This window comes from Pan troglodytes, chromosome 20 (assembly GCF_028858775.2).
Source record: "Pan troglodytes isolate AG18354 chromosome 20, NHGRI_mPanTro3-v2.0_pri, whole genome shotgun sequence".
Classification (NCBI taxonomy): domain Eukaryota; kingdom Metazoa; phylum Chordata; class Mammalia; order Primates; family Hominidae; genus Pan; species Pan troglodytes.
In genome coordinates this window covers 2,774,084-2,788,866 of record NC_072418.2, presented here as the reverse complement: position 1 = coordinate 2,788,866, position 14,783 = coordinate 2,774,084, and the positions used below count along the sequence as shown (strand labels likewise).

Below are 14,783 nucleotides of genomic sequence, written 5' to 3'. Positions count from 1 at the left end.
GATGAGGGAGATGGAGCCATCAGGGCAGGACCCACAGTCAACCCTCTGCTGTCCGGAGCCCTCGGACCTCTCCTCTCCACGGAGTGGGTGTCAACTGAGAAAACTGACACGTTTGTATCATTTTAGGAGGTTTATTTGCCAAAGCCTCAGGAGGTCCTGACGACAGGGGCCCAGGGTGGTCAGGGCACAGCTTGGTCTTACACATTTTTAGGGAGACATGAGACATGAATCAATATATGTAAAAAGTACGTGGTTCCGTCCAGAAAGGTGGGGACCACTCAGGGAGGGGCTTCAGGTCATGGGTAGGTGAGACAAACAGTGGCCTTCTTTTGAGTTTCTGATGAGCTTCTCCAAAGAGGCAATCAGAACATGCATCCATCTCTGTGAGCAGAGGGATGACTTTGAGTAGAATGGGAGGCAGGTTTGCCCTGACCAGTTCTCAACTTGAAGGGGTCCAAGCTATTTTGCTTTCACAGGGGGAAAGGCTGGCCACTCAGGAGGGGCTGATCCCGACCTGGCCGGTCCCCCTTAACCCAGCCCAGGCCGACACCTGGGGCAGAAGCCTCAGAGAAGCTGGTGGGTGGGTGTCGTCCTCAGCCAGGTGCCGGCAGCGTTTCCAGAGGTGATAGGTGGGCAAGGCCAGGAGCAGCAGTCCCAGCACTGCACTGCTGGTCCACAGAGCCGTGGGCAGCTGGTCACCCGCAGGTTTGGACGCTGGGGAGAGAGTGCAGGAGACCCCGGTCAGAGCCCTCCAGGCCTCTGCAGGCTTGGGAAGGGAGGAGCCCCTCAGAGGCTACACGTGCTTCCAAAGTTACCACGTTCCCTGAAATTTCACAAAGGACTTTACCATGACCCTTTTGAAATGTGCATAGCACCTTAGAGTTCAGAAATGGGCAGTCCAGGCCAGGCGCGGTGGCTCACGCCTGAAATCCCAGCACTTCGGGAGGCCAAAGCGGGCAGATCACGAGGTCAGGAGTTCGAGACCAGCCTGACTATGGTGAAACCCTGTGCCTACTAAAAATACAAAATTAGCTGGACATGGTGGCAGGCACCTGTAATCCCAGCTACTCGGGAGGCTGAGGCAGGAGAATCACTTGAACCCGGGAGGTGGAGGTTGCAGTAAGCTGAGATCGCACCACTGCACTCCAGCCTGGGTGACAGAATGAGACTCTGTCTCTCAAAAAAAAAAAAAAAAAAGGGCAGACCAGAGAGAGGACGGCTCACCACCATGAAGGGTGCTGAGCCTACAATCTGCACTTTGAAGAGTTAGTCTGGGGAAAAGGGAGGAATGTAATATATCTCCTTCATACTATTTTATATTGATTACCTGTTGAAATGATAATGCTTGGGATATATTGGGCTCTGTGAAATGTATGACCACACTTTTTTTTTTTTTTTTCAAGATGGAGTCTTGCTCTGTCCCCCAGGCTGGAGTGCAATGGCATGATCTTAGCTCACTGCCACTTCCGCCTCCCGGGTTCAAGTGATTCTCCTGCCTCAGCCTCCCGAGTAATCCTCAGCTGGGATTACAGGCACACGCCACCACACCTGGCTAATTTTTGTATTTTTAGTAGAGATGGGGTTTCACCATGTTGGCCAGGCTGGTCTCGAACTCCTGACCTCAGGTGATCCTCCTCCTTGGCCTCCCAAAGTGCTGGGATTACAGGCGTGAGCCACCGTGTCTGGCCAACACTTTTTTTTGAGACTGAGTCTCGCTCTGTCACCCAGGTGTGAGCTCAGCTCATTGCAGCCTCAACCTCCTGGGCTCAAGTGATCCTCCTGCCTCAGCCTCCCAAAGTGCTGGCATTACAGGCATGAGCTACCATGCTTGGCCCGACCACATTATTTTTACTTTTACTTTTTTTTTTTTTTTTGAGACGGAGTCTTGCTGTCTCCCAGGCTGGAGTGCAGTGGCGCGATCTCGGCTCACTGCAAGCTCCGCCTCCCGGGTTCACGCCATTCTCCTGCCTCAGCCTCCCGAGTAGCTGGGACTACAGGCGCCCGCTGCCACGCCCGGCTAATTTTTTGTATTTTAAGTGGAGACGGGGTTTCACCGTGTTAGCCAGGATGGTCTCGATCTCCTGACCTCGTGATCCGCCCGCCTCGGCCTCCCAAAGTGCTGGGATTACAGGCGTGAGCCACCGTGCCCGGCCCATTTTTTGTTTTTGAGATGGAGTCTCGCTCTGTGCCCCAGGCTGGAGTGCAGTGGCGCGATCTCGGCTCACTGCAAGCTCTACCTCCCGGGTTCATGCCTTGCCTTTACTTTTAAATTTGAAATTACCTGTGGGAAGTAGAAAAGTTCCTCTTCAAAGCTCATCTTGATTTACAAATAAAATAATAGACATAGACACTAGAAATAATAGCTTCTTACTCTAAAGCCTCCTATCAGCTATTAGTTCTTACACTTTAGCCCAGTTAGTTGCTTGGGCTTACCCAGGCATATCTGGAGAGTCCCAGGGAAGTCTTAGCTCATAGCTTATGCCCCTTCCTTATTTGGAAATGTTACTGCTTCCTCAAATCTTTCATAAGCAACTTCCTCTCCTTGTTTCTCCTCCTTTGCGCTTACCTACTTAGGAAAGTTTTAGGTTGTTAGCAAACTGGGTATCAGTTTAAGAGTGTGATATCCTGCTCCAGCCAGTGGATGCAGGACACAGCAGTAAGGGCGACCCAAATGTGTGAGGGATAAATATGTCTGCTTTTCCTTTGTTCAGCTGTGCTCTCGCCATTGTTCCACCTACAATGAGCACCCTTTCTGCAGAAAGTAAAAATGGCCTTGCTGAGAGAATTAAATTAGTTTGAGTGCTATTTCTTTGTGGCACCGGGGGACAAGCATTTCTAACATTACCTATGTGGGCCGGGTGCAGCGGCTCACACCTGTAATCCCAGCACTTTGGGAGGCCAAGGCGGGCAGATCACCTCAGGTCAGGAGTTGGAGACCAGCGTGGTCAACACGGTGAAACCCCATCTCTACTAAAAATACAAAAATTAGCCAGGAGTGGTGATGGGTGCCTATAATCCCAGCAACTCAGGAGGCTGAGGCAGGAGAATCGCTTGAACCCAGGAGGCAGAGGTTGCAATGAGTCAAGGTTGCACCACTGCACTCCAGCCTGGGGGACAGAGCGAGACTCTGTCTCAAAAAAAAAAAGGAAAGAAATTACCTATGTGGCTGCATTCTGTTTCTGCTTCTATTCCAAATATTCTTCTAGTCTACAAGGCTTAGAATTTACCAAGTGCCTTGACATCTACACAGTTCCTGACGTTTACAAAAAGGACCCACAGTTAAGAGAAGCCCACTGGACAGACAGGGAAACTGAGGCTGGACAGACGGGGAAACCGAGGCTGGGCAGACAGGGAAACCGAGGCTGGAAAGACGGGGAAACCGAGGCTGGGCAGACGGGGAAACCGAGGCTGGAAAGACGGGGAAACTGAGGCTGGGCAGATGGGAAAACCGAGGCTGGGCAGGGCAATTTCTTGTCTAAAGTCTTCATCCAAGGAACCTCTCGCTCCCAGCCCTTCCCACCCTCCCTGCCCCCAGGGACCAGAACTCACAGACTGTTGGGATCACTTCTCCCTGCGTGGGCCCAGCCTGGGAGATCTCAGGGCGGTGAGTCCTGGTGGAGCCTGGGCTCCTGGGGGTGTGTGTGGAGCCCTGCTGGGGGGCGGGCTCCGGGGAGGTGGTGTCGGGAGACTCCGGGGCGGTCGTGTTGGGAGGCTCCGGGGAGGTGGTGTCGGGAGGCTCCGGGGAGGTCGTGTCGGGAGGCTCCGGGGAGGTGGTGTCGGGAGGGTCCGGGGAGGTGGTGTCGGGAGGGTCCGGGGAGGTCGTGTCGGGAGGCTCCGGGGAGGTGGTGTCGGGAGGCTCCGGGGAGGTCGGGCTGTGCAGGACTGGAAACAGAGTGAGGGTTTTTTTTTTCTCTCTGCTGCCCCAGGCTTGCCTCTCCTGCCTCAGTCTCCGCATCTGGATGAAGGGCTTGGACCAGAAACTCTCCAAGCCCCTTCCCTGGACCACTCTGGTGAGTCACATTTCCATTTATTCTTTTGTTTTTGTTTTTGTTTTTGAGACGGAGTTTTGCTCTTGTTACCCAGGCTGGAGTGCAGTGGCGCAATCTCGGCTCACCACAACCTCCGCTCCCCAGGTTCAAGCGATTCCTCTGCCTCAGCCTCTGGAGTAGCTGGGATCACGGGCGCTTGCCACCACGCCTGGCTAATTTTGTATTTTTAGTAGAGACGGGGTTTCTCCATGTTGGTCAGGCTGGCCTTGAACTCCCGACCTCAGGTGATCTACCCGCCTCGGCCTCCCAAAGTGCTGGGATTACAGGCGTGAGCCACCGCGCCCGGCCTGGTTTTTTTTTTTTTAGAGATGGGGTCTCACTCTGTCGTGCAGCCTGCAGTGCAGTGTTGCGATCATGGATCACTGCAGCCTCAACCTCCCAGGCTGAAGCCATCCTCCCCACTCAGCCTCCTGAGTAGCTGGGACCACAGGTGTGCAATACCACGCCCAGCTAATTTTTAAATTTTTTTGTAGAGATGGGAGGTCTCGTATGTTGCCCAGGCCAGTCTGGAACTCCTGCACTCAAGTGATCCTCCTGCCTCGGCCTCCCATGGCTGGCCCACATTTTTGTTTCTATTCGGCATGCTGTTCTAGTTGATAAAGCCTAGAATTTGTTGTTGTTGTTGAGATGGAGTCTCGCTCTGTCGCCCAGGCTGGAGTGCAATGGTGCGATCTGGGCTCACTGCAACCTCCGCCTCCCAGGTTCAAGCGATTCTCCCGCCTCAGCCTCCTGAGTAGCTGGAATTACAGGCGCCCACCACCACGCCAGGCTAATATTTGTATTTTTAGTAGGGGACGGGGTTTCACCATGTTGGTCAGGCTAGTCTCGATCTCCTAACCTCGTGATCCACCCACCTCAGCTTCCCAAAGTGCTGGGATTACAAGCGTGAGCCACCGCACCTGGCCACATCTAATTTTTGTATTTTTAATAGAGATGGGGTTTCACTATGTTGGCCAGGCTGGTCTTGAACTCCTGACCTCAGGTAATCCACCCACCTCAGCCTCCCAAAGTGCTGGGATTACAGGCGTGAGCCCGGCCTAAAGCCTATAATTTATAAAGTGCTTTGAAATCCACATGGTCCCTGAAATTTACAAAGGACCCACGGTCAGGGAAGTCCACTGGACAGATGGGGAAACTGAGGCACCACAGTGGGCAGGATGGGAGTCCGGGCATTCCAGAGCCCCCACTCACTGGCAACATCACCCCAGCAGCCTCCTTAATCTCCACGTGCCTCAGTTTCCTCAACTGTCAAAGGGGTGAGAGTCACCTCTTTGGGCTGCCCTGAGAGCGAGTGGGTCCCGCGTTTATTATGATGGGCTGTGGACGAGGAGAGTTGGCAGGAGGCTGGCGTGGAGAGAGGAGGTGCTTGGGGGCTTTCTGCCCTGGCCTTCTGCTCCATCCCCTGTGGGACTGATGGGGAGACTGAGGCCCGTGAGGGCCCGTGTTCTGTAAAATATCCCTCAAATCCAGCCTCCTCTCTGCCCACCCCAGCCCCGCCCCCACCACCAAGACCTCCAGGGTCTCCCAGCTTCTGCTCTATCCCCGGGAGCCCTTTGCTTGAAACTCACGACCTCACGTCCATTAACATGGGTATCAGGGTGCCCCGTGGGAGGACAAATCCCTTTTTCTTTAGTGGGAGAAGCCGTCAGGGGCTTCGGGATTGGACAGAGCGTGAAGGGAGCACCGCCAGGGCACCGGCCCACATTAAATGTCTTCATCCGAGCATTCAGCAAGGGTTTATTGAGCACCTGCTATGCCCCAGGCCCTGTTCTAGCTTCTGTGGACACAGCCGTGCGCGACACAAGATTCCCACCTTGGGAGCCACAGTGGGAGAAGGTCATGGAAAAGAGAATGTACGGGACTGGGGGATGTCAGATGTTATCCAAGGTGTCAAGAAACGAAACAGAAGGGAAAGGGGGCTCACACGCGCGTGCGTGTTTGTACACGCGTGTGCCCGTGTGCCTGTGTTTGTACACGCGTGTGGGTGTGTGCGTTTGTACGTGTGTGCATGTGTGCCTGTGTTTGTACACGCGTGTGCTTGTGTGCCTGTGCACACGTGTGCTTGTGTGCCTGTGTTTGTACACGCGTGTGCGTGTGTGCCTGTGTGCACGCGTGTGTGTCTGTTTGTACATGTGTGTGCTTGTGTGCCTGTGTTTGTACACGCGTGTGCGTGTGTGCCTGTGTGCACGCGTGTGTGTGTGTCTGTGTACGTGTGTGTGCTTGTGTGCCTATGTTTGTACACCTTGGGGATCAGGGGTTGACCCTTTAAACGGGAATCCAGGGAAGCCTCACGGAGGAGGCAACATTCTACAGAGACCTGAGGGGGAGGAGGAGAGAGCCGTGGAAAGATCCGGAAGAAGGGTATTCCCGGCAGAGGGCACAGCCGTGCAAAGGCCCCGGGGCAGGATCACGCCTGGCGTGTTGGAGGAACAGCGAGGAGGCCCGTGTGGCTGGAGCAGAATGAGGAGGGGGAGAAAGGGTGGAGGGAGGGCAGGAAGGGGACAGGGCAGGTCGTGCAGGTTCCTGTGGGTCCCGGGGAGGACTTGGGATTTGACCCCAAGGCAAGAGCCATGGAGCGCTGTGGGCAGGGGAGGGGTGGGACCTGTGCTGGGGGGCAGGTGCTCGGCAAATACATGTTGCGTTGGTGAATGTCGCTGTTGCTGCGTGGGGGAATCCAGTCCTCCCAGCGCCCCACAGCACAAGTGCTGCCCCCCACCCCCGCCCCCGTCCCGAGGTGCTTGTCAAGGCTGGCGAGCGTGTGGGTCTCCAGGGCACCCAGCGGACTCACCGGGGATGGCCTGGCGGTGGCTGAGCTCCAAGCCAGGCAGCCTCATCGTGGCCTGGCAGTAGAGGGCGGGCGGGACAGGGGTCCCCAGGGGCGGCAGCCGCCAGCGCTCTGTCACCCTGAACAGCACGTCCTCGTCCCCCTGGGGCTCCTCCTCCTCCTCCTGCACCTCCGGGCCCAGGGCTTGCGCCCCCTCCAGTTCCTGGCCCCCCACGAGCAGGGAGAAGGAGAGCGCGTTGGGGTCCACGGGCGTGACCTTGTGGGCCGTACAGGCCACCGCCGGGTCACCAGGCACCAGGGCTGCCGGGGAGACGGTCAGCTGGTCCGGGAAGGCTGTGATGGAGGGTCGGGGGTGAGGGCTGAGCCCAGAGTCAGGGCTGGACGGGATGGAGGGGCCGGAGCCCGGAGGGGCTTGGAGCTGGGGCCAAGGATGCGTGGGGGCTGCTGATGAACAGGCAGTGGGGACGGCCTGTGAGCAGGCCCCGTGGCCCCAACCTGGGAGGCTGGAATAGACTGGAGGATGGGCCAGGGCCGGCCCTGGGAGGGTTGGGGTGAGTTGGGGGGAAGCGAAGGCTGGGGACCTGGGTTCGGGGAGCTGTGCATGGAGCTGGGACCGGGCCTGCAATCTGGGAGGCTTCCAGGAAGAGGTGGCATAGGGAAGGAGCCGTGAGTCAAAGGGTCAGAGAGGCAGGGCACGGGGGGACGCCTCACCGTACACAAGGAGCTGCACGGTGTGCTGGAAGGTGCGGCCCCCGCAGGAGCCCACGCACACGCGGGTCCCGGCCGCCGACAGCGAGGCGTTGCGCACGGTGAGGACGCTGCGGCCCGTGTCCGACTGCACCGCGCCCAGGCTGGTGTCCAGGCCCCGCCACTGCACCGAGGCCCCGCGGTCCGCGCAGGCCAGGCGGCAGGTGAGCTGGCGCGAGGCGCCCAAGGCCACGGCCACCACCGGCTCCGGGGGCTCCACCTGCAGGGGCTTCACCTGGAGGGACTGGCCTGCGGCGACCGCGGCTCTCGCTCAGCCCCGCGGAGTCCCGGACCCCGCCCCGCCACCGGCCCTGCGTCCCGCTCCACCCCCGGACCCCGCCCCGCCTCTGCCCGGTTCCCGGACCCTCCGCTGCACCCCCGGACCCCTGCCCCGCCGCTACCCGGACTCCCAGGCTCGGTCCCTGAACCCCGCCCCGAGCGCCGCCTGTGCCCCAGTCCCCCGAACCCCAGCTGCCTGGAGCCAGTTTCGCTGCGGGTCAGAGGGCCGCGTGGAGCCCCGCAACTTCCCCTCTCAGCCTCTGCCGCCTCCGAGCCCCCTCCTCTGGCAGGATCACCAATCACCCCCTCTCTCGGAGCCCCTTAACTCTGAGCACCCCTCGTCTCTCCCGCGCCCCCTCCCAGCCCCTCTTCTCTCCTGCGCCCCCTCTTAACTCCCTCCTCTCTCCTGGGCCCCCTCCCCTCTCCCGGGCCCCCCTTCTCTTCTGAACCCCCTCCCCTCTCCCGGGCCCCCTCCCCTCTCCCGAGCCCCCTCCCCTCTCCCGAGCCCCCCTTCTCTTCCAAACCCCCTCCCCTCTCCCGCGCCCCCTCCTCTCTCCTGCGCCCCTCCTCTCTCCTGAGTCCCCTTCACTTTCCTGTGCCCCTTCCTCTCTCCTGCGCCCCCTGCTCTCTCCTGCGCCCCCTCCCCTCCGCGCCCCCTCCTCTCTCCTGAGCCCCTCCTCTCTCCTGCGTCCCTCCTCTCTCCTGCGTCCCTCCTCTCTCCTGCGCCCCTTCTCTCTCCTGAGCCCCCTCCACTCTCCTGAGCCCCCTCCTCTCTCCTGCGTCCCTCCTCTCTCCTGCGTCCCTCCTCTCTCCTGCGCCCCTTCTCTCTCCTGAGCCCCCTCCTCTCTCCTGCGTCCCTCCTCTCTCCTGCGTCCCTCCTCTCTCCTGCTCCCCTTCTCTCTCCTGAGCCCCCTCCACTCTCCTGAGCCCCCTCCTCTCTCCTGCGTCCCTCCTCTCTCCTGAGCCCCCCCACTCTACTGAGCCCCCTCCCCTCTCCTGGGCCCCCTCCTCTCTCCCGGGCCCCCTCCTCTCTCCTGAGCCCCCTCCCCTCTCCTGAGCCCCCTCCTAACTCACTCCTCTCTCCCGCGCCCCCTCCCCTTCTCACCGAGGAGGAGCCCCAGAAGCCCCGCCAGCAGGAGGGCCAGTCCGAAATCCATGCTCAGTCCCCTCTGTCCCGAGGCCGCGGGGAAGCCGCTTAAATAGAGGCGCCCACTCCTTCCCGCCGCCCGGCGACCCCGCTCCAGCTGCTCCCCGGGGGCTTCCCAAGGGGCTTTCCTGGCCTGACCCCCGACCCTGGAGGCGGCAGAGAGGCAGGGGCTGGGGGCCAAAGATGGGGCGGGGGCCCGGGGCCACTCAGGACGGGCAGGCAGGAAGGTCTGGGTCTGTTCCAAGCCTCGTATTCAGGCACGGGAAGATCGCAGACGGAGGCCGGAGGGTCGAGGTCAAGTGCATGGAAGTGGGACAGAGGCTGGGCAGCGCCGCCCCCACCCCGACGGCGGGTCCCCTGCACTTTCTTTTCTTTTTTTTCTGAGTTTCGCTCTTGTTGCCCAGGCTGGAGTGCAATGGTGCGATCTCAGCTCACCGCAACCTCTGCCTCCCGGGCTCAAGCGATTCTCCTGCCTCAGCCACTCCAGTAGCTGGGATTACAGGCATGCGTCACCACGCCTGGCTAATTTTGTATCTTTAGTAGAGACAGGGTTTCTCCATGTTGGTCAGGCTGGCCTCGAACTCCCAACCTCAGGTGATCCGCCGACCGCGGCCTCCCAAAGTGCTGAGATTACAGGCGTGAGCCACCGTGCCCGGCCCGCCTGCACTTTCCCGGGCGGCTGCACAGGGGCGGTGGAGAGCAGCCCCCCCCTGCTCCGGAGCTGCGGGCCGGGTCTTGTCGGCTGGGGTCCCCTGGGGGTCAGGTGAAGGTGGCTGGGGATGGAGGCCCCCTGGACTGAAGTCTCCTGGCCGTGGTGGAGCTGTGAGACCCTCCAGGACGTGGGACAAGTCACCCCATCTCTGAGCCTGGCTTCCTTCCATCACACGGGCAGAGGCCGCCCACCTAGCAGGCCTGGCTGGAGCCTGGAAGCCCGAGTAGGGGCTGCCTCTGTTCCTTGGTCTACACTGAGACCTGGATCTCGGTCCACAAGAGGGATCTGGAAGGGATGCTGGCTGGACTCCCACTCACAGCTGCCATCAGCGAGTCCTGGGAACCTCAGCTTACAAACGCACTGGAATCCACCCACCTGTTCCTCCAAGCGCCGCACACTGGTTCTGTCTCCGCTGGTGGCTTGTTTACCCCCCTGCATCACCGGGACCCTCCCAGGGCCTCTGGGACTCTGCCCGGGCTGCTCCTCACCTTACCCAGGTTCTGCCCACCCCCTCACCCCCTCGCCCCCCACCCTCCTCCGCTGTGGTTCCCAGGGTGCTCTGCTCCTAGCTCAATGAGGGCCTGTGGTGGCAGTCGTGATGGCCGGCTCCCCTCCACCCAGGGGCCCGTCCTGTGACCCTGGACCCCATGCACCGCAGGCACGCGGGAATAAAATGATGGAGCATTCCTGCTGACTTCAGGGTCTGTCTGTGCCTCAGTTTCCCTGGCCATGGAATAAAAAGCAGCAGCCAGTCCATGGGGTTCCAAGCATTGCCAATCGGCTTACCTGTCAGAGGAGGGAAACTGAGGCCCACAGGAGGGGCTGGGACGAGAGGAGGGAAACTGAGGCCCAGGGGCGGGGCTGGGACCAGAGGAGGAAAACTGAGGCCCAGAGGAGGGGCTGGGATCAGAGGAGGGAAACTGAGGCCCAGGGGCGGGGCTGGGACCAGAGGAGGGAAACTGAGATCCAGGGCAGGGCCTGGGTGCAAAGGAGGGAAACTGAGGCCTAGGGGAGGGGCTGGGTGCAGAGGAGGCAAAATGAGGCTCGGGGGAGGGGCTGGGTGCTGAGGAGGGAAACTGAGGCCTAGAGGAGGGGCTGGGTGCAAAGGAGAGAAACTGAGGCCTAGAGGAGGGAAACTGAGGCCCGGGGTTGGGAAACAGTCCCCTCGGAGGTGAGGGCCCAGGTGTGTGAGCTCACAGCCCTGTCTCCCTGGGTCCCATCCCCCTCCTGCCCAGGCTGGTGCCGGGAAAGGCCTCACCGGAAAGCAGACTCCAAGGAGGGGCCCTCCCCAGGCCGGAGGTGCAGGCCCTTCCCGGGAAGCTGGGCCCTTAACCTGGGCGGGGGGCAGCAGGCCTGGTGAATGGGCTGTTTCCCAGCCCCCGACCCTACTTCCTGCAGGTGGGGAGGGGCCACTGGGCGCCAGGAGGGCTGAGGCCCCTTGCAGGGTGTGTCCCAGCTCTCCAGGGCCCTGTCCTCCGCCCGCCCGCTGGGTCATGCGTGGTGATCACGCTGCTCACAGTCCCCGTGTGCCGAGCCCTCACATCCACAGGCTTGTGGGGGCGGGGAGACAACAAAGCTGGGGTCCCCCTGAGGACAGGGCAGGTGGGATGGACACAGGAAGGAGGAGGGAGGGTTCCCAGAGGCAGAGGGACCCGCAGGTTTAAACGGCCAGAGGTGGGGAAGGCGGGGGTGAGGGAGACACAGAGACAGAGAGAGAGAGAGACAGAGACACAGAGAGACAGAGACAGAGTGAGGAAGAGAGACATAGGGAGACAGAGACACAGAGAGGGAGAGACAGATCAAGGAAGAGAGACAAGGCAGAGAGACACAGGGAGATAGAGACACAGAGAGACAGAGACAGAGCGAGGAAGAGAGAAGGCAGAGAGACACAGGGAGACAGAGACAGAGACACAGACAAGCAGAAGCAGAGGGATGGAGAGACCGAGGTGGGCCAGAGGCCTGAGGGCCGGGGAGGACCCTGAGACCCCTGGGTCTGAGTCCTAGTCCCACAGGAAGGCCTACACCGTATCTTCCGCTGGCAACGGGGACCTCCTTTTTGTCCTTGGGAGACTCTACCCCGCCCCCAACATCAATCCCCTTCCCGGCATTGTCCCCGGCGGCCTCCGTCAGGAAGCCCCCTTCCCGTGGAGGGTCCCAGCCAGGAAGCCCCCCTTCCCATGGAGGGTCCCAGCCGTCCCACCAGCCCCAGACCCCACATCCTGGCCTCCCTGTCCACAGCTGCCGAGGGAGCGTTCCAGATGACTGTGTTGCCCTGAGGGGAAGGGGCTGTGGGGGCGCCGTTGTCCAGGAGCGGAGCACGCCCCAGGCCCTGACAGACCCTTCTTGACCCAGCTGGGCCAGCTCTCCTGTCTCCCACCCACTGGTCAGTTCTGGGGTCCTCATGGCTTTTTCTTTGGAGTGAGGACCCCCATCACGGCAGGGCCTCCTTGTTGGACAAGGCTTGAACCCAGTCCAAGGACCCCAGACCTGAGGGTTGCAAGGAGAGTGGAGGAGGAATGAGATTGATGGAGGCTGCAGGAGGGGGTTCAATAAGTAGCCATGTGCATGCATGTGTGTGTGTGCATGTGTCTGTGTGCGTGCATGCGTGTGTGCGTGTGTGCGTGTGGAGTTGTAGCCATGAAGCCCACGATGGGGGTGGGTCTTGTTCCCGCATCAGGTTTAAGGAGGAAGGATCCACCGGGCGCGGTGGCTCAAGCCTGTAATCCCAGCACTTTGGGAGGCCCAGGCGGGTGGATCACGAGGTCAGAAGATGGAGACGATCCTGGCTAACACGGTGAAACCCCGTCTCTACTAAAAATACAAAAAAGATTAGCCGGGCGTGGTGGCGGGCGCCTGTAATCCGAGCACTTTGGGAGGCTGAAGGGGGCGGATCACGAGGTCAGGAGATCGACACCATCCTGGCTAACACGGTGAAACCCCGTCTCTACTAAAAATACGAAAAAAATTAGCCGGGCGTGGTGGCGGGCGCCTGTAGTCCCAGCTACTCAGGAGGCTGAGGCAGGAGAATGGCGTGAACCCGGGGAGGCGGAGCTTGCAGTGAGCCGAGACCGCACCATTGCACTCCAGCCTGGGCGACAGAGCAAGACCGTCTCAAAAAAAAAAAAAAAAAAAAAAAAAAAAAAAAAAAAAAAAGGAAGGAAGGATCTTCGTGGCCCACCTGGCACAGGTCCCTGAAGGAACCCTTGTCCGAGTCGAGTCTGTCCCCGCAGGCTGGCCGAGCTGACCACGTCGCTGAGCCTGGGCAGAGCTGACAGGCCTCCCTGGGGTCAGTGACCGCCTGGTGAGGGGCTGGGGCAGTGCTCAGTCTCCAGCAGCCCCGGGGAAATTGGACATGGAGCCTCAGGCGATGATGCTGGTGTGGTCTCCACGGCAGCCCCACCTGAGCTAATCAGGAGGGGTGTGAGGGGATGGGGGTCCATGGGGCAGGAGGCACACTATGGTGAGAGCTGGCTTGCGGCTGACTCCGTCCAGGGGAGGGGGGCTTGGGGCTGGCTCCGCCCAGGGGAGAGGCGGGGCTTGGGGCTGGCTCCGCCCAGGGGAGAGGCGGTGCCGGGGGCTGGCTCCGCCCAGGGGAGGGGGGGCTTGGGGCTGGCTCCGCCCAGGGGAGAGGCGGGGCTTGGGGCCCTGGTCAGCTGTTCTGACGCCTCGGTGCTCCCGGGGGCATCTCCAGGCTCACCCCAGCTTCCACGGCCCTGTCTCACGGGTCAAAGGGCCACTCAAAAGCTGCTTTGAAGACGGGGGCCCAGCCAGGAGCCGCACAGGCCTCTCCCGAGGGTCTAGGAGACTAGAAGGGCACAAGCCACACGGCGTCGCGTCGAGAGACTGAAATTGTCTATGAACCGCCCTCGCCGAGTTTGAGACTAGAGAGCTGGTGTTTGCACGACGTCGCAAACACCATAAAAGGCACTAAACTGTTTCTTTAAAAGCCCTCTTTTTTTTTGAGACGGAGTCACTCTGTTGCCCAGGCTGGAGTGCAGTGGTGAGATCTTGGCTCACTGCAACCTCCGCCTCCTGGGTTCAAGCGATTCTCCCGCCTGAGCCTCCTGAGTAGCTGGGATTATAGGCACGTGCCACCATGCTCAGGTAAGTTTTGTATTTGTAGACTTTTTTTTTTTTTTTTGAGACAAAGCCTCACTCTGTCACCCAGGCTGGAGTGCAGTGGCACGATCTCAGCTCACTGCAACCTCTGCCTCCCAGGTTTAAGCAATTCTGTCTCAGACTCCGGAGTAGCTGGGACTACAGGCGCCTGCCACCACGCCCAGTTAACTTTTCTATTTTTAGTAGAGACAGGGTTTCACCATATTGGTCAGGCTAGTCTCAAACGCCTGACCTCAGGTGATCCGCCCGCCTTGGCCTCCCAAGGTGCTGGGATTACAGGCGTGAGCCACCGCGCCTGGCCAATTTTTGTATTTTTAATAGAGACGGGGTTTCCCCATGTTGGTCAGGCTGGTCTTGAACTCCCCACCTCAAGTGATCTGCCCACCTTGGGCTCCCAAAGTGCTGGGATTACAGGTGTCAGCCACCGCGCCTGGCCCTGAAGCCTCCTTTCTAACGCGAATATCAACTTAGAAACGGACGCAGCTATTGGAAAACGTGTGCAACAGCTAGGGTTTGTGAAGCCACTTTTCCAACTAGAACTTCAGTGGCCTGAAGTGCAGATTAAATATTTCCTGTGAGAATTAGGAAGTGGACACAAATGTGCAAAATACACACTGGGCTCTGAATGCTCAGCGTGAACAAAGAGTGTACAGCATCTCAACATGTATTCAGTATTGCTTATGAATCGAAAGGATAGTATTTTGGACACAGTGGATTAAATAAGATAAAGATACATCTTTGTTTTACGTTTCTTTCTTTGTTTTTTTTTTAGCTGGAGTTTCACTCTTGTCGCCCAGGCTGGAGTACAGTGGTGCTATCTCGGCTCACTGCAACCTCCACCTCACGGGTTCAAGTGATTCTACTGTGACGGCCTTCCAAGTAGGTGGGACCACAGGCATGCGCCACCACGCCCGGCTAATTTTTGTATTTTTAGTAGAGACGAGG

General features: G+C 59.5%; 2 protein-coding genes across 3 annotated transcripts in view; one reads left to right on the top strand and one right to left on the bottom strand.

The window, feature by feature from the left end:
* Positions 1 to 111: 111 nt before the first annotated feature.
* MADCAM1 (mucosal vascular addressin cell adhesion molecule 1) lies at positions 112 to 10,153 on the bottom strand. Of its 2 annotated transcripts, XM_016934477.2 has the most exons (5): positions 8,966 to 10,153; positions 7,546 to 7,830; positions 6,838 to 7,167; positions 3,550 to 3,882; positions 112 to 714 (listed from the first exon to the last, which is right to left on the bottom strand). In XM_016934477.2, the coding sequence occupies exons 1-5, from the start codon at positions 9,015 to 9,017 to the stop codon at positions 494 to 496; spliced, it is 1,221 nt and encodes a 406-aa protein (XP_016789966.1). In that variant the 5' UTR covers positions 9,018 to 10,153; the 3' UTR covers positions 112 to 493. The 2 variants fall into 2 exon arrangements, with proteins under 2 accessions (XP_016789966.1, XP_016789967.1); XM_016934478.2 differs by lacking the exon at positions 3,550 to 3,882.
* Positions 10,154 to 13,330: 3,177 nt separating this feature from the next.
* Positions 13,331 to 14,783, top strand: part of CIMAP1D (CIMAP1 family member D) — a 32,948-nt gene continuing 31,495 nt past the window's right edge. The window contains exons 1-2 of the mRNA XM_054672824.2: positions 13,331 to 13,823; positions 14,611 to 14,717. The gene's annotated coding sequence lies outside the window, so the exon portion shown is untranslated. The remainder of the gene's footprint in view (positions 13,824 to 14,610; positions 14,718 to 14,783) is intronic.

What these genes read in the sequence shown, in the direction of transcription:
- MADCAM1 (XM_016934477.2), bottom strand. Translation starts at nt 9,017, where the DNA reads ATGGATTTCGGACTGGCCCTCCTGCTGGCGGGGCTTCTGGGGCTCCTC. An exon ending in CCACCGCCAGGCCATCCCCG is followed by an intron (nt 3,883 to 6,837) that starts GTGAGTCCGCTG and finishes CTCTGTTTCCAG; the next exon opens with TCCTGCACAGCCCGACCTCC. An exon ending in AGAAGTGATCCCAACAGTCT is followed by an intron (nt 715 to 3,549) that starts GTGAGTTCTGGT and finishes CTCTCTCCCCAG; the next exon opens with CGTCCAAACCTGCGGGTGAC.